The 18,508-nt window shown below is 40.2% G+C and overlaps 1 protein-coding gene across 1 annotated transcript; it reads left to right on the forward strand.

The window, feature by feature from the left end:
• Positions 1 to 1,199: 1,199 nt before the first annotated feature.
• Positions 1,200 to 10,713, forward strand: PTGER2 (prostaglandin E receptor 2). The gene is made up of 2 exons (XM_026698394.2): positions 1,200 to 2,122; positions 10,357 to 10,713. The coding sequence occupies exons 1-2, from the start codon at positions 1,214 to 1,216 to the stop codon at positions 10,582 to 10,584; spliced, it is 1,137 nt and encodes a 378-aa protein (XP_026554179.2). The 5' UTR covers positions 1,200 to 1,213; the 3' UTR covers positions 10,585 to 10,713.
• The last annotated feature ends 7,795 nt before the right edge of the window (positions 10,714 to 18,508 follow it).

Genomic DNA, 18,508 nt, shown 5'->3' on the forward strand with positions numbered 1-18,508 from the left:
GCTGTTCACTGTCAAGAACCAGGCTACACAGACTTTAGGAGCAATATGGCCTCTTAGCATAACTCAAGCAGCACTGTAGCTGTTTCAGGGGGGAAAAGGTTATATACATAACAAAAACCCAGCAGTTTCAGCAGGGGAAAAAGAATGAGATATTTTGTCTTGCATTCCGCTTTAACAGAGGAATAACCACACATTAATTCTCCTTCCCCAAACATGTGGAGAATGAAGAAAACAGAGAGAAAGGGAGGAAGTCTGGGATTTTCTCTTGCCCATGTCCCTAGCACCAGTGCCAACCCCAGGGCTCAGGAATTATATTGGCCACAGATGTGTCACAAGGTACAATTTAAAAAAAAAATCAACAGGTCATTCATTACTGACTCATTGAAGCTCCTCCTGTTTTATGTGTAAGGTATATTTAATTGTTGCAGCTGCCATCTTGACTTTTTTGACCATACAGCACTCTGCAGCTGCTTCTGGTTGGTCAATTCAATCTATCCTATCTGACCTGTGACACACAAGCTTCTTTGAAAATTCTGTTCACACGTAGGTCCCGATTCTTCAGAACATGGTGCAACTTTCAAAACACTCACAGAGGTACCCTGTTCGGGATTACATTACACATTTATTTGCCACATTCCTGGTGATCCTGTGCAAAGGGCATTTTAGAGTCACACCAATACACACCTTTTCTTTTTTGGAAAAGCAGAGGTGGCAAACAGAGACGTTTGATCTACCCAGGAAGCTCTTGGTTCATATAGTGTCAGAGAAATCAAATTTATTTCCATAATGGAAAAAGAAGAATGAATTCAAAGCTGCGTTTCTATGCAATTGTGCCACCAACGCGGGAGAGGGGATATTTTGAGGGGCAAAGTCAGTTTCGTTGTAAGGTATGGAATGGTTCCGCTTGCAAACTTTCATTCTGGAGAAAAGAACGTGAGAAAGTTCCCTCGTTCCGAAGTAGAAGTGAGCGCGGAGGCCGCCCTCTCCGCGCTGGGAATACCCCCTCCTCTCCCCCCGATGCTTTCAGGAGAGCAGCGGTTCGCGCGGAAGTTGCAAGGGCAACCCCGGCTCGTCTGGAGTCTGGCGGCGATATCGAGGACGGGCGGGTCGGTCGGGGGAGTGGGGACGGCAGAAGGTGGTGCTTAATCTTCGCCCGCCCGCCCAGCTCCTTTCCTTTCCCACTGAGGAGCGGTCGCTCCGCCAGTTCACCGCGATGATGGACGAGGCGGGCCCTGGAAGCACGCGGCCGACCCCGCTCTTCTACAACAAGGGACAGGGGGCGTCGGTTCCGTCGCCCTTGGGCGACGGCCCGGCCATCTCGGCGGTCATGTTCACAGCCGGCGTGGTCGGCAACCTGACGGCGCTGGTGCTGCTGCTACTGGCGCGGCGCCGTCGGCTGGCGCGGCGGGAGCGCCTGGCGCCTTTCCACGTGCTGCTGATGGCGCTGGTGTTGACCGACCTGCTGGGCACTTGCCTGCTCAGCCCGGTGGTGCTGGCGGCCTACGGTCAACAACGCAAGCTGATACAGCTGGACTGGCGCCTCTGCGACTACTTCGCCTTCTCCATGAGTTTCTTCAGCTTGGCCACCATGAGCTGCCTGGGCGCCATGGCGCTGGAGCGCAGCCTGGGCATGGCCGCGCCGTACCTATACGAGCGGCTGCTGAGCGGGCGGCCCCTGGCGCTGCTGCTGGGAGCCCTGGCCGCCCTCTACGGCCTGGCCGCCGCCTTCTGCGCCCTGCCGCTGATGGGCTTCGGCAGCTACAAGGACTACCAGCCGGGCACGTGGTGTTTCATTCACATGCGCCCAGAGGGCAGAGCCGGCGCCTTTGCGCTGCTCTACGCTTCGGTGGTGCTGCTGCTCTTCCTAGCCGTCCTGTTGGGCAACCTGGTGGTCATGGTCAGCCTCTGCCGCATGTACCTGAGGCGGGCGCACACCGGCCTGCCCGGTGCCTGCCGAGGCCCCACGCTGGGCGCTCAGCTGCGCGCTTGCCGCCAGCCGGAGTCTCGCGGGGAGCGCGCTCAGAGTGCCCGGAGACCCTTCTCCATGTCCGAGGAGCTGGATCACCTCATCCTGCTGTCCATCATGACCATCATCTTTGCCGTCTGCTCCCTGCCTTTTACGGTGAGTCCCGGCGCAGTTCGAGCGAAACTGGAGCTTGAAACGGCGGCCTGGCCTGGCCTGGCCTTTGGCTGGAGTAAGTTGTGCCGAAAAGCAGCAGGAAAAAAAAGGGTACCATCGCTTTTCTCTACCTGGCGCCCTTCGGGTACCCTGGGCTACATCCATTTTAAGCATCCTGGCAAAGGATGATTGGATCTGTAGTCCGGCACAACTGAAGACTGCTGGGTGGAGGAAAAGGAGACACACAGACTTAATTTGCTTTTTCTTTTTTTTTTTTATAATGAAAAAAGGAAAGAAGCCCTGCGAGTGAGCTCAGCCCCTGATGGCTACCATATTGGGGACCATCCATGCCATGGTCATGGCAGCATTGCAGAAGTGGTGCACTGTTGTCTCCTCTGGGAAAAAATTTCAACTTCCCAGTGAAGACTACCGCTGATTTATTTATTTTTATTTGTTTGTTTGTCAAACATGTACAAGATAGCAGGTATAGGTATAAACATAAATAAAGGAAGTAAGTACAGATAAATGGGGACAGTGACAGGGATGGTAAGGCACATTGGTGCGCTTATGCACGCCCCCTTTACGGACCTCTTAGGAATGGGCTGAGTCCACAGTAGACAGTTTGAGGTTGAAGCTGTGAGGGTTTGATGCTGTCACATGGTCTCGTGTAAAATGGTCTCCCATCCAAGAAATAAGATGCCCAACGCTAATTAATTTCTGAATCAAGGGAAGTGCAGCCTGGTGCTGTTGCCTGGCCAATCTTGACTACCTTGAGTAACACTAAAAAAAGATCCAATTTTGATAGACCACAAGAAAATATTGAGAGTATTGTTTGGCATGCAAGTTGAAAAGGTGCGGTAATGGGAAATAATTTTTCCATTGTTGGCAAAAAAATTATATAGATGGGTCCACATATTTACCAGGACCAACTCAAGGGAGAGTCCATCTTACAAGGTGACTCAGTGTTTAACACTGAGTGACCTTGTAGGAGAGACCATAGCTCTCCAATAGAACATTTTTAAAGAGAAAGTCATCCCAACTTAAACTGCCCTGCTTAAGCAAGCAGGCAGGCAGGTGGTGGAGAAGAAGTTTGAGTCTGTCCAAGAGCAAGCAAAGGCTATATCATTTCAACCCAACCAATATCTGAGTCACAAGAGAGCTTTTACTTATCTGGTGATACCCTCTTCTGAATGTGCTGGACATCAATGACAGTCATCCCTTTATATTCAATGATCATCCTGACTGGGTATGATAGAAATCCCCATGACCGGAGTATGCAAGCGTGGTGAGAACTGTCATCAACATACCCACAGCACAGGTTAAATTATATATTTGGGGGCTAAAAAGCTTGCTCATAGTAGGGCATTTTACAAGGTTCTTACGTAGCCAGGGTATGCAAAACCAATCCTGAACTGAAACATCAGAAGTGGATGTAGCAATGTGACTTAGGCTGTGCATATTCTGATGGAATTACACAAAGGGGACAGGAGATTGAATGGGTGCTTCTGTTAATGAACTAAATATTTACTAAATGATCTTAGGCTATGTTTACTCATGGTTGAAGGAATAATGGTTGTAGTACCGTATTTCCCCATGTATAAGCACCCCCTTTGTATAAGCCACCCCCCCAATTTTTGGACTGTGAAGTTTTGAAAAAAATATTTTATTAGAGAAACAAGTTATGAAGAAAGAAAATTTACAAAGAAACAAAATTCGACGTCTAGATCTACAACTTCGGTCATGACGCGGCGGTGCGGGCGACACTAGCAATCTACGCATCGGAACGCAGAGTAGGAACGAAGCATTCAGGCCGATGCCTAGCGTATGCATTTCTATCGCGTACTCGCACTCGTAATCGTATCATCACGTACAATTTTTACAAAAAGTATAGCATACTGCTGGAAAACCAGTTTATTCCTACTTTATTATTTTATGCATTTTCACGTATAAAAGTGTACCTGCTTTGTATATGCCACCCCCCTACTTTTTGGGCTTGAAAATTTTGGAAAAAAGGGGTGGCTTATACATGGGGAAATACGGTAGTTAACTCAATTTTCTGAGTACACCTGGCATACTGAATCATAAACTGCAGAAAGGCTGGGTTTGCCTGATTAAAATGTGGTGGTCTAGTTTGTGGCACAATGTGTGCAGGTGCAAAGGCTTTCATGTCACTGACTTCAGCATTGTGGATAGGAGTGGATGACTGAAGCCCTGCACCTTTCTGTGTGCGAGCAATATGTGTTAAAAAGGGACACGCAAGTTGAAAAAGTGCAATAATGGGTCTTTGGTTGCCCAGGTGCAATTACCATTTTTATGCTAGTGACCACCATAGCAGATGCTCCTAAAGAGAATATCAACTCTTCGAGGTAGATCAGGTAAGGAAGCAAACGCTACGAGAAATACTAGCTTGTTATTGATAAAGGATAAAATATAGAACCATAAAATCTGCAGCATTTCTCCTTCCCTCCCTCTCACACCAAAGAAAGCCAAAGCAGAACACTTTCTAATTTCTTTCTGATACCTTCCTGTTTTCATCAGCTAACTTCATGTCTTCACAACAATTCTTGCTTATTTAAGACCATTTCCAAACTCCTCTTCAGGTGAACTAACTGTGAAGAGGCAACAGAGGCATTTGAAATGCAGAAGTTTCTTGCAGCTGTTCCTCCTATTTTTGCAGCTGGTAGACAAGCTAGTTTCCAGAATGTTGATCAGAAAAGCTTGGTGCGCAGTTAGAACTTAGTTTTCAGCAACCAGATACTGTTGTTTTACAAAAACAGGACATCCTGCAACTGTCATATCCTCCAACTGTCACCTATAAAGTGGGGGAAACCACTTTGTTGAGTATGCACAATTCTTGCAATAATTGTTCAACGTGATGAACAAAGTAATCCTTCTTAAGTGGTAATGATAACCATTTGTTGGGCAACTTTTCTCTCCCTATTCAGTGACCTACATGAAAATTGGATTACAATAACCATCCAGCCACGTAATAATACCTGCCTAATCGTCATAGATCTGAAAAATCCAAATAGCAAAGATCAATTAGTACTTGGATGAGAGACCAGCAGGAAACAACAGGGCTATATATACTAACTGAGAAGTTTAAACCTCTCAGAAGAAAAAGCAAATCCTATCTTATAGTTGCTAAAAAGACTACGCATCCATGAAATCATCAGGAGCTGACCACAACTCAAAGGAATCTCTCTACCTCTTTGTCACCATAGTGATTGCCCATATTGGCTAGTGACGATGGAAGGTATTATCAGATTTCTGAACATCAAGTAAGCAAGGGCTGACCTAAAGTTTCATTTGGCTTAAAGGTTCTTAAAACAGGACACTATTTTATAGAACACTATAAAATGTGGATAGAGGAGACAAATTGTGTGTAATGTTGCCAAGACAAACAGGGAGATCAGATAACTGAGGAAGGCACCCATCATTCAGTATAAAACACCTATTTCACATGCAAAAGATCCCAGTTTTACTTTCTGGCCTTTCCAATGAGAGCAAAAGTAGGCAATTTCTCTCTCTCTCTCTCTCTCTCTCTCTCTCTCTCTCTCTCTCTCTCACACACACACACACACACACACACACACACATCCATACAGAGAACCCAGCTCCAACTTTCTGGCTTGTTTCAGGTGCTTAAGATGCTGGCAACAAGCAAACCATCCAAAAATCCAATGAGAATAAAGCATTTTAATGACTCTTAGAATGAATTTTATATGATACTTAGTGAGGTTAATGTTTTAATCTTTTCAAATAAATATGCAACAAGCATTGCAGTTTTAGTGTCTATGTTTTATTGGAGGACATGCTAAAGCTAAAATGATACCAAAATGTTCCCAGACCACACAGAATTTTTAACATGATTTTTATTAGAAGGCCACAGATAAAAAAATAGCAAATAATTTTGAGTCAAGATATATGACGTTACTGCATGACCTTCCTTTCTTTTGCTGGATGATGTGGCTATGTTTACAGAACTCCACGTCACAGCTGTGTGATAGACTTATACATTCAGTCAGCCAAGAAAGGGCTCATTGTTGTACATCCTGGACTGATAAGAGTAAAACCAATTCTCAGAAAAGAGAATTGCCAACCAGGGTACAGAAATATTGGTCTCACTTGAATTCAAGACAAAATATACTTTAAATGAAATGCACATTTAACTAAGTTTTTAAATGCAAACAAATGTAAAACCATTGGATGAGATGATAGGCTAGAGGAGAAATGTGTGTGTCTAATTCCAATCATGATCCTCCAAAACTGCCCATCTACCAAGCTGCTTTTCCCCCTGTAGGAGGGCACGTGGCACGTTGAGAACAAAGCAATGAGATGGAAAACATTCCTTCCCAAGAATGTCAATAGAATTAGCCATCATCTTCCAACTAATCGTTCTTAGCGTAAACATTTTCAAACTACGTACTGGCTTTTTCCCATCCAGCTTAGTCAGAGCCTGAGAAGGAACAGCTGATGTATCAAACAGTATAACTGATCACTGGGGAAAAAAAACCTGTTGCCCAGTTTTGAGTATCTGGATCCATTTCATTACATGGTTTTGATTTACTTGTATAACAGGATTAGGAATAGTTTTTAAGAATAGTAAGAAATAGTAGAAAAATGGGGACATGATATCTGAGAAGTTTCCAAGTTATGTTACTTTCTGTACTTACTGTAAATGAATGTGTTGTAGATGCAAAGAAAAATTACTGAATTTCACATCCTGAGAATAACTTGTTAACAAGGAAATGGAAGAAGTTTCCAGTTCTCATGGCTGTGAAGAGTAAAAATCTGTGGCTTCTCTAATTTTGGAAGCCTTGCAGTACCATGTGTAATGATGAACATACACTGTATGTCATCTAAATTAAGTCCTATAAAATCTAATTTGAAAGTAAAACTGTTGATCTTACTGGAATTTATTATGGAAAAAATCATATTATCCTTTAAAAGCAGTTGTGATATTCAATTTGTTACAGACCAGATACCTTTATTGTTATTTTTAGGGCTCTGTGAATATTCTATTAGGAAATATCATTAAAAGACAATGCAGCTGAATCTCTGAATCAAAGTAATATATTGTATTGGAAAATTGATTCAAGACATTAAATTAAACAAAATGTGTCTGAATCATTGATATATTTGAATATTTGTACATTCTGCATTATTTCAGAATAAATCTTTGCAAAAGATATATTTTGAATTGATTCAGGAGTCTGAATTAAATGCCATCAATTTGCTCAGTCACACTGAACATTCAGATTAAATTTTACCTAGTTTGCAAAGGAGTAATATTTTATTCAAGTACAGAACAAACTGGGTTTTATTTTAATCTTTGTGGTATCCGGCTGTTTTTATTTTCCTGCTTAATGGGGTCTAATTCTCAGAGACTGACTGAACAAATCCCTGCAATTTTGTTGAGAAGGCTTTTCAGAAGTGGTTTGCCATTGCTTCTTTCATCGGGCTGAGAGAAAGTGACAGGCCCAAGATCATTCGGCTAGTGTCATGCCCAAGGCCGGACTAGAACTCACAGCATCTCAGTTTCTAGCCTTCTAGACCCTAAGGCAGTGTTTCTCAACCTTGACAACTTTAAGATGGGTGGAGTTCAGGCTGGCTGAGGAATTCTGGGAGTTGAAGTTCATACATCTTAAAATTGCCACAGTTGAGAAATCCTGTCTTAAGGAACACTGCTCTAAATTTTACAGTACTGTCTCTAATCCCACAGGGTCTGTTGTAGCAGATAGCCTTTGTGCATTTGTTTAGACTTTTTTGAAGCCATCAAAACTGTACCATGACTATAATTTGGGCAGTCAGTAGTGAGAACTTATAAATACATAATTAATGCCATCCTAAGAGTATTAGTGACCAATTCATTGCTCCTAATCTTTCTGCAAACACATAGAACCATGGGGTGGGGGATTTAAAATGGTGCAGGTGAAAGAGAAACTATTCAATGTATGGCATTCCAAAAAGTTCTGGCAAGCATTAAATTGGAGGTGAGATTCTGTTTGGGTGGATAGTGAGGACAAAAAGTGTTTGCAAGACCCAGATTTCATCACTCACTTCCACGCAGTCTATGTTCATGGGCCAGGTCTTTCTAGTCTGGTCAGGGGAACAGCTGTGTTTCTCAGCAGCTTCCTCCCAGCATCATTTATTTAGAGACATATTGCTTTTGGACAGGGGAATTCCATTTAGTTTTCTTACCTAATAGAAAGGGGGTGGGGTTTTTAGAATTGTTCGTTCATGACCTTTTGCTGGAGGAGGATTTCTACCATACTAAGCCAGGATGACAACTCAGCATGGGGTATCAGAGAGTTCACCATATCTTTTGGAATAATCATATTGTAGATGTGGTATAAATATGGCCAGATAGACTAGGAAGGAAATGTGAATGAATAGTCATGAGAGATGCCAATCTCTCTCTGTGTGTGTAAGATGAGTGACTCTATAAATGTGATAATAAATACAAATAAATACATGTACACATGCAAAAAATTAGCCATTTTTTGGAGTGATAATTCAAATAAAATTATCCTTGTGAGGTCCTGCTGCTCTCTGAACACCAACTAGAGGAACACATCCATCAACATCAACTAGCAGTTAGAAGATACAGTGAAAAACTCCTTAATTCCACAACACATGGATAGACTTGAACTGGAATCTGAACATCTTAGGCCAAGGCAAGTCCAGAAACACTAGAGAATTCCTGGAAACCTAGCACCCACATAAATTGACCATCAGCAGACCCATACAGATTAAAAACATCTACCACTCAAGAAAGAATCACAAAGTCAAAAGAAAAAGACCATAACACCTCCTCATCAACAATCAACCCTGAGATGGGTCAAGATTAACCCCAAGATTAACAGTACACAACAGCCAAGAAGTAAACAATAACCTAATCAAGGAACTACTAATGTAGACAAACAAGTTAACTGTAAACAGCCTAATCAAGGAGCCATCAAGAACACTACCACCAACATTGAAAGGATAAGGCACTACCAGTAGTATATAAAATGAGGGCAAATCCCACTCCCTTCTAGCACTGATGATGTTACCCAGTTTGGTAATGAAATGTCGGCAAGAAAACAGCCAAGTTTAGTGACCACCAAGGACCCCACAGTTCAACCCTGAGCTACAAATGTTCTCTTCCTTTTTCTATATAGGAGTCAGCAGCTCTAATTAAAATATTCCATTCTACCAATTGACTAAGGGAAAGCAAGGAGAGAACAGCATCATATGCGAGCATACTTTTAGGATTTATCTACCTAGTGAGAATTGTGAAAACTTGCCTTGGGCAGGAGATAAACAGAACCTGTAAGGAAGCTGACAGATATAATGTAATTAGCCCAAGACATGCTGAGATCTGTTTTTGAATTTCAAACCAATACCGGTATATACACAGCTAAGCTAAGAGGCCTGCATGATGCTACTTTGCTAGCCATTAATGCAGGAAATACTTTCTATAATTATGGAAGTAGCAGTGGGTCTTGACTTGGACTATAGTATAAAGTTTACTAGAAGATTGCAGCCAGCCAATAGGGGAAATATCCAAAGTTCTCTCGCTTAGATAAAGAAAATTATATATGGGTTGGTAATTTGGGTTCGTTCTTTCTTTCTTTTTTCTCTTTCTCTCTCTCTCTTTCTTTTTCTGATTCAGCTTCCTTTTCCCTGACTGTAGCTTGCTGTATTTTCTCTTCCTTTGTAACCATTACTCTCATTCTTCAAATATGTCAATTAGATACAACCCAGATATCACACAGATATTGGTAATATGCAGCTTTTTTGTACTTGCTCAGTTGTTGGCTAGGAAATTGGGAGAACTGAGAGTACCAAATCAGGGGAAATCAGGATGGGTAGGATTACAGTGGCCATAATTTCCAGGATGGAAGTGATAAGGAGAAGAATTGTGTGGACATCTGTAGGTGGGGGACTGCGGATAATATGATTCAGAGAGTTTATGTTTCAAAGGTTGCTTCTGCCATGAGCTTATCAGTGACAATACAAGGACATTGTATGAAAAATTAGATTAATCTAATTCACTTCTGTTGCTCAACTGTAGCTGTAATGCTAAATCACATACCTGGCAATTAATCCCACTGGACTTGTAGATAAAATGATATATTTTATACATATACTTAATTTACAAAAAGAATTGCATGAGAAAGGGCTCATAAACCTTTAAGTTTTAGACAGTTACTAAATATCTGTTTTGATTTAATGTTTTGTCTTTTCAGATCCACGCTTTTATGAACCATTTTAGTAAAGACTATCAAGAAAAGGATCTTCTAGTAGCGATGCGGTTTCTATCTGTTAATTCCATTGTGAACCCCTGGGCGTTTGTCATCCTGAGACCACCTGTCCTTCGGTTACTGCGATCCATACCCTGCTGTCAGATACCCTTAAAATCACAACCAAACAATAGGCAGATGCCTGTGGAACAGATGGACAGTTGCAGACAATAGAGTACAGACTCAGAGAAGGCATTCAGGTGCCCATTTCTCACGGCTCCTCAGGGAAAATATGGAACTGCGACTGAAATTGTAGCATGAACTCATTTCCTGGGGTCAAAACTCAGTTATAGCTTCCATGATTCCGAGCTGTGTTCTTGTTCATCAGAAGGAGACCTGAGAGGATTCTCCAAATTCACTCAATCCTAAATATTCCCAATCTAACTGCAAGACAACAATGGGCTCAAGAAGCAGATTGGAAGGAACTGCCTTTTGCCAATCCTGGCAATCCTTTATCTTGCTCTATCTTGTTGCAGTGTTCAAGGAAGCTCACAATATTTCAGGCTGGGATTTTTCCCAGTTCTACCTGAAGAGTGTCCACAGAAACGATCGAAAAAGTCAAGATGGTGGCTCCGATGATCTTTTTTCATGAGTGTCACATCTACAGAGCTTCAATCGCACTGATGCAGAAATATCTTGATTTGTTTGACCATAAACCATGATCATCTCTTGTGCTTTCTCTCCAAGAGTGGTGCAACATCTAGAGAGAAAGATAATTAAGGACGCACACTATGCATGGGCCTGGGACCCCAGAAAAACTTAGGATGTAAAGTTGTCACTGAACTGCATGTTTTACATCTACCAAAGAAGGGAAAACAATTCAATACTTAACTTATTAATTAAGCAACTTATTTAATTTATTCTTTAATTGCACATAGATGAAATAAAATAATCAATTTTTTTAAAATCCTGACTCAGCTTTTTGTGGGTGGGGGGGAGTACCCCATATAGGCCAAAGCTGACCTTTGTCGTGAAAAGCTATGGTCCCTTATAATAGCATTTGGATTTTTGATTAACACTTGGGTTTTTTTAAAAAAATAAACCTTGGGATACACTAACTGGGCTGCAGACATCCAGATGAATACTTGATGGAACAAAGATATTTTTGTGTATTTGTCAGCTATCTAGTAATTTTTTTATTTTTTTCATCTCAGATATGATAGCGCTTAGTTGTTTGTACAGTGTGATCATAGAGTGAATATGACATCCGTGACATTAAAAAAAAACAGATGGTATTTCACTGCCATCTTCACTTTATGATCACACCTTGCAGACATCCCTGATATCTCTAGCAAAGTTTTACTGTATTCCTTTCATTTTCACATTTCTATTACCTCTCCCTGCATTTAAATAGTTCAGAAATAAGACCCATTCAATCCAATGGGGTTTATTGCCAGATATATGAGTTCAGCATTACAGCAAGCGTTAAACAAATGATCAATCGGGTCTGTTTTTCTTAATGAGGAAGACAAATTACCCTGAGTCATTAAGTCAATGCTGTGAGTTTATATGTGTTTTGCCCAGAGTATGCATAAGCCACTTGTATATCAAATCAAATATAAGCTAACATAGAATTTGCTTCTTTTCTACAATCATAAAGAATTAATGATATTAATGAAATCATGATCAAACAAAACATCAGTAAGTGTACTGACAAAACCTAATCAGCATTTGTGGCTCATAACAACTGACCCATTTATTGTAGCATAAAAGTTTTATGAACTGCAGGCCACCCCATCAAATATATGAAGTATTATATCAAGGGACCAGTATATATAAATTCCTAATTGAGAGGGGAGAAATGCAAATGGCAAGGCTAATGAGAATATATCATAGATACTCTTCATAAAAGTTATTTATTGACATTGGATATTTACAAAATAGATGCAGAGAGAGATGTGTATTGATGAGTTAATTTATACAAATAGTGTGTGGGGTTGTTTTTTTTAAAGAAATCTATTCTGCTTTATTCAAGTCACGGGGCATGGAATGAGCCAGATGTGTAAAAGTAATCATTATGCGAGGTAATGGAATAACATTTTTCTAATAAAAAGTTGTCTTCACAATTTTAATTGTGCCTCTGTTCTTATCTGTAGCACATCTGACTCAATTTTATACACTTCTTTGGAGGAATGGAATGTTTAATAAAACAATCGTAAAGTTCAGTGCTCTGGCAAAAAGACCACAACAATCATCGTGTTATATTTTACTTTATTTAGTAAAGTAAAGATTTTAATAGTTTTTTTAAAAAAAAAATCAATGGAAATATATTACAGTAATCTAGAATGTCTGCAGCACATCTAACTTTTTCTTTGCATTAGGATATATCAATAGATTTTGGATTCCATTTTGGGGCATTTTAAGTCCTAAAGGCTGGTGAGAAGCCAAATTAAGTCTTCTTCAAATCAAGTTTTATGCCTGGGAATATCCATGTAATTTTCTTTGAAACAGTTTGGAAATGATGTGCTATTTCCATCTTCCAATTTCTTTTTTTACTTTCCAATTTAGCCTATTGCCCTAATGTTCACTATCCAAGTCTTAATCACACTTGATCAAGCTTTGAGCAATAGTAACAAATTAACAGGTCGAAGTAGAAAAGTCAAATAAAAAACAAGAATTGGAACTGACAGCCCCTTCACTAACCAGTAGAGTTGATAAATAAATGTCACATAACCACTGAGTTACCTCAGCTATGGATGTGTTTGATAAGCAAATAATTACAGAATGTTAAGCACAGCATCATGTGACCATGATTTATGACTTCCTGATGGCTTCCACATTGACTTCACTTGTTAGAAGCTAGCTGTGAAGGTTACAAAAGGCAATTTACATGACTATACAAATGCCCATTGGTTGCAAAGTGTCCACATGGATGCTGCAATTGCCATAACTTTGAGGACAGCCTATAAGCTTCCTTTAGCTCCCTTATAACCTCAAATGGTCAGTAAGCGGGGGGCTACGTGTATTCCCAACATCCAGTCTATGCCTTTCATCACTGTATAACATAATTGATAGTAACTCACATTTTTGTTTATTTTCAATAAACCAGTTCCTTCCTTTGAACATAAAGAGTACTTTAGGGGGAAGGAATTTCTATAATGACCCCGTTGGGTGGGCCAGCATTACTATTCCTGTTAAATTATGTGTGCTTCGAAAATGCTTGAGGAATACTTCCGACCTCACTTGGGCACAGCACCATGCAGCTAGCTATTCATTAAAGCAGACTCTCTTTTCTCAGGCTTCTCTGCCAGCCTAAGATTGGTGTGGCTGTTTTAAGAACTATCTTTCCATAAAGTACAAAGCACTTCAAAATCGTTTTTAAAAGGTTCAGAGTTCTACCTTTAAAAAAGAGAACCAGTTTGGTGTGAACCAGACTGTGAGTTCTAGTCCCCACTTAATCCTGAAAATTGGCTGGGTGGCGTGGCTTTGAGCCAATCACCAGGAAACTGGGAATTCTAGGCCCATGTGAGGCATGAAAGCCAGTTGGGCGGCTTTGAGCCAGATACTCTCTCAGCCCAATCCATGCCATAGGATTGTTGTGGGGAAAATAGGAAGAGGAAAGCATAGTAGGAATGTTAATTACCTTGAGTTACTTATAAAGTAATAAAGGTGGGAGAAATATCTAATAAATAAAAATAAAAGTGGCAGAAAGATGATCCCAGAAGATTAGCATCTCTGGGGCCAGTGATATTACAATTCTAGACTGAAAAAATACTTCTAGGTAGATGTGTTTGGCTTTGTTCTGTTATCAAGCTCATGGGAATTAGGAGATTTTGATTGAAGTGTGTACTGATACCACTTGCTATAAAATAATGCTAAGATACTGTATTTCCCCTACTAAATAGAAAAATAAAACTCAAAAGAGCGTTTATTTTTTTCTCATTGAAAAGGAACTAAATTTTCCTTCTCAACAAATGTGGAAAAACAAGATGCTTTTTTAAAAAAATTAAAACTTCCTGATGTTTATCAAACATTAACAATCTGTTAGAATGTAACACAAAGCTTAAAACAGAATTTTCCTCACTTAATGGCATATTTGTGTTCAGGAATATAAAGTTTAGAACAGTGTTTTTCAAACTTAGGAACTTTAATAAGTGTGAACATCATGGTGGCCTGGGGAATTCTGGGAGCTGAAGTCTACACATCTTAAAGTTCCCAAGTCTGAGAAACACTGGTTTAAAAGGAATTTTCTTGTAAAATAAAACCTCTATTCAGGATTCCAAAGGCAGGTTTCTTTTCATAAATTTGAGATAAACCATACGTTTATAAGGCCTTCTTGAATACTTTTGACATTATTTCTGAGAAAATGTACATAGGCTTTGACAAATTGTAACTTTAAAACCCATTTCTCAAGAAGCTTGGATATTACAGTAGACTATATAAACATTAACAGTTGTATACTTTGACTACAGTAAACTTCCTTGCAGTTTGTCACTTCTTTAAAATCAAGTCATTAATCCATCACAGTTTGCAATACTGTCTGTATGCGGTGATAGCAAAACATTTGACTCTCTTCCAAAATCTACAGGATGTATGCTGGCCTTTTGAATAAAAGTGGGATGAGACGGTAGCATATTGTGCAATGAGTGAAGGAGTGACCTGGCTTGAACAAGAAGATCTGTGTATATATTGTAGGTTGTCTTTGTGATAAGTTTGGTTGAAACTTGGTGGGGGGTGCAATTAAATGGCTTCTCTTTTAGGGGAAATATTCTGCCTTTTTAATATATCCTAAAATATTTCATTTTTCTAGGAGAGGGGTGGATTTTAACTTCCAACAACCCAATGTAAAGAAAGAAAATCTCTGATTCAGTAGCTTTTTTTTAATCAGTCTTCCATAGCCTCAGAACCTATAATGGCATGTAGGAATGACTTTGGGAGACAAGAGTCACAACCAGAAAAACTGTTGGATAAGAGGCATCTTGGTCTACAAAAAGGAACTGGGGCATGGCAAACAACTCGAAAGCAGTCTTCCCTCATTTCTTGGGCTTTAAAAGTGACAGGAGAAGTGTACTTTCAGACTTGTGAAATTCTGTTAATATAACCTTAGAATAAAATAGAATTAATTCATCTGGGTATGCTTCTGGTCTGGACCACCTCACAAGGAAGACAGAACCTTCCAGATATTGGGACCAACTTCCAGCCAATACCCTCAGTGAAAAGAATTCTGACAATTTGCGTGTGGAAGGTACCTAGATAAGGAAAGACTAGTAGATCTCATCAGTGCTCCTATTGATACAGAAAGGAGGTGGGAAAGGGAATTGTGTTTCTACTAGTTGTGACTGAGAGTTTTTGAGATGTTGCTCTCTCAGAAGCTGGGTATTGTGTTTTTATTTATTTATTACATTTCTATGATGCCCATCTCCCCTACAAAGTTACTCAGGGCATTTCTAGTATGACAACATCTGGCGCATATCCAGGCTACACAAAATAGATGTCAATGAACTTATTGATTTAATTAAAGGGCTTTCTGTACACTTTCAATTCTCTTGAAGTCCTGTTCCTCCTATGTATGATGTTTTATCACTTGCAAAATTACAAATGATTATAAATGTAACAAAACGGAGCAGGTAAATATAGTTTGCTATCCTGCCATGTAATCCCTGTGACGTATAAGATGCGTCTGGAGGTGAAAAAGTGGGAACATAGTGAGGAACAAAATAGATACATAGAGATTATCAGGTTAGAGAAGAGGAAGTTGAACTGGGTGAAAGCATAAGCAGAAAGAGAGTGTGTTTGAATTGGAGAGGCAGAGTAGATAAACCAAATGACTGCAGATGAATATAGCAGGTTTGAAGATGGATCAAAGTCCACTCAAGATCTGTGTATTCCTTTTGTGGTTAACCGGCAGCAGGTGAGGACGACTGAGGTGAGTGAGGACTCAGATGAGGGGCCAGGACCATTAGGGAGTAGACTGCTGCCTTCAGAGATTGCGGAGGCTGGCAGCAGTGATGAGGACGTTCCCGAGTAGCCTATGCCAAGTGCGCGTGTGTGCAGGATTGCTCATAGGAGAGAGCAGCTACAACAGCACGGGCGACTCAGGAGTAAGGCTGCAAGGTAATGGCCCCTCCTTCAAGAAGATAAAAGCCAGCCGTGAAACGAACGTATTTTGCAGAAGGCAAAGACGTTTTGAAACTCCAGCCTCGGGGACATTCCAGTATCCTGAGTTTGTATCTGAAGATTCTTGTATTGCAAATTATTTCTTGTCTGTTATCTTTTGGGCAAGTCTCGCACAGTTTGGCAAGGCTTATGCTTATCACAGCTAATTATTTTGCAGAAGCATTACAAGGTTTCTGTTCCCTTTGGATTGTGTTTGATTTGTTGGGAAAGGGCGTGGGTCAGAACAATTTCTGAGTGATGGAAGATTACTAAATGCTCCAACACTGGAAGTTTTTAAGAAGACTTTGGACAACCATTTGTCTGAAATGGTATAGGGTTTCCTGCCTGAGCAAAGAGTTGGACTAGAAGACTCCAAGGTCCCTTCCAACTATTCTATTCTAATTCTGTTCCTAAAGATGGAAATAGCATGACATAGTATTCTGTCTACCCACCACAGAAAACCAGAGGGAGAAAAGGAGCTATAGATTAATGTTCTGATAGAGGCTGCCAATTAAGTCTAACAAAAATCTTTAATTAACTCTAAGGGAATTTAGTACAGCTATGTACATTAAAATAGCTTAAAATAAACTGATTTTCAGAAGATCCATAACTCCACAGGTAGGGAAATAGTTAATCTCACACCGGCAGAGAAATCGGAGTCATAAAGAAATGTAGTATTTTTACTGCATGCTGACCAGCTGTTTGCCATTTACAAAGCTATCTAGTTGTAAAGGTCAAGCTGTCAGAGAAAGTAATGTTGTTTTATTTTGCATTGTTAATTTAAAACATTGAAATAATTCAGAGGAAGGTTTTTGTATGCTATCGATTTGTCTGGCTGATTTTGAAAATCTCTATACTCTCCTACTCCAACAGCAGCAGCAAAATCCAACAGCAAATAGATGTATTTAGGAGAAAAGAAATGTGTATCAGCTCCACCAGCCATAACGGCAAGAAAAACACATATCATGCTTCTTAGAGCATATTATCTATGAACGTAGCACTATATAATCTCCATTATACAGTTGTGTTTTATGCTCCATCTAACCTACTTGGCTGGCCCCACTTAAATGGTCAACCTCAGACCAAGTTGGCTCACCCCTGAATTATAATGACCCTTTCCTTCTTTTCATCTCCTCTTTTTATTATTTCCTCTGTTACAGCAGCTGCTACCTTTATGCATCATTTTATAAATATTCTCTATGGGCATTTCCAGTAATTTAAACCTAGTTCCTGTTTGAAACACATACTTTTTTTTTGTTATTTCTAGAATTAATTTGCATTAAGTGTAGAGCAGTTATCATTCAGGATGCCTCACGCGAGCAAAAGGAAAATAAATATGTGACTCTTGACATACATCTCAGTAAAAGAAAAAATAAAAGGTTTAAGATTTTAAGGTAATTTTGATGCTGCTTGGAGTTTTCTGCTTTTATATAGGTTCTGCTTGTTTTTTTAACAGCAATCAGGTCTACAGAAATTACATATGAGTGAAATATGGAAAACTCCAATCCCGAAGGAAAATCTGTCAAAAATACAAGATATACACCTAGAAAAAGTGGTAAAGTATCAAACAAACAAACTATCAGTCACTAATCTAGCCAGATTTTCTTAGCAGCAGGTCAGGTAGCCTACAGACTTTCTCCACTTTGTCCAAGGGCCACATTCCCCATGAGCCCACACACCAAAAGGGTCCTAGTAAGGCCTCATTACATCACATTACCCCTCCCCACTCTCCAGCCAGTCAGCCAACCAGCCAGATAACAGTAATACAGGTAGTCCTCAACTTATGACCACAATTGAGCCCAAAATTTCCATTCCTAAAGAAATTTTGCAACCTTTCTTGCACAGTTATTAAGTGAATCACTTCAGTTGTTAAGTTACTAATATGTTTGTTAAATGAATCAGGTTTCCCCATTGACTTTGCATATCAGAAGGTGGCAAAAAAGGATCACATGACTACGAGACATTGCAACCATGTCAGTTGCCAAGCATCCAAATTTTGATC

This window comes from Pseudonaja textilis, chromosome 1, assembly GCF_049901715.1.
Source record: "Pseudonaja textilis isolate UNSWEBS1 chromosome 1, rPseTex1.2, whole genome shotgun sequence".
Classification (NCBI taxonomy): Eukaryota; Metazoa; Chordata; class Lepidosauria; order Squamata; family Elapidae; genus Pseudonaja; species Pseudonaja textilis.

Bases quoted from the DNA above. Each gene is read 5' to 3' on its own strand.
- PTGER2 (XM_026698394.2), top strand. From the start codon at position 1,214: ATGATGGACGAGGCGGGCCCTGGAAGCACGCGGCCGACCCCGCTCTTC. The intron at 2,123-10,356 runs GTGAGTCCCGGC...TTGTCTTTTCAG, and splicing joins TCTGCTCCCTGCCTTTTACG to ATCCACGCTTTTATGAACCA.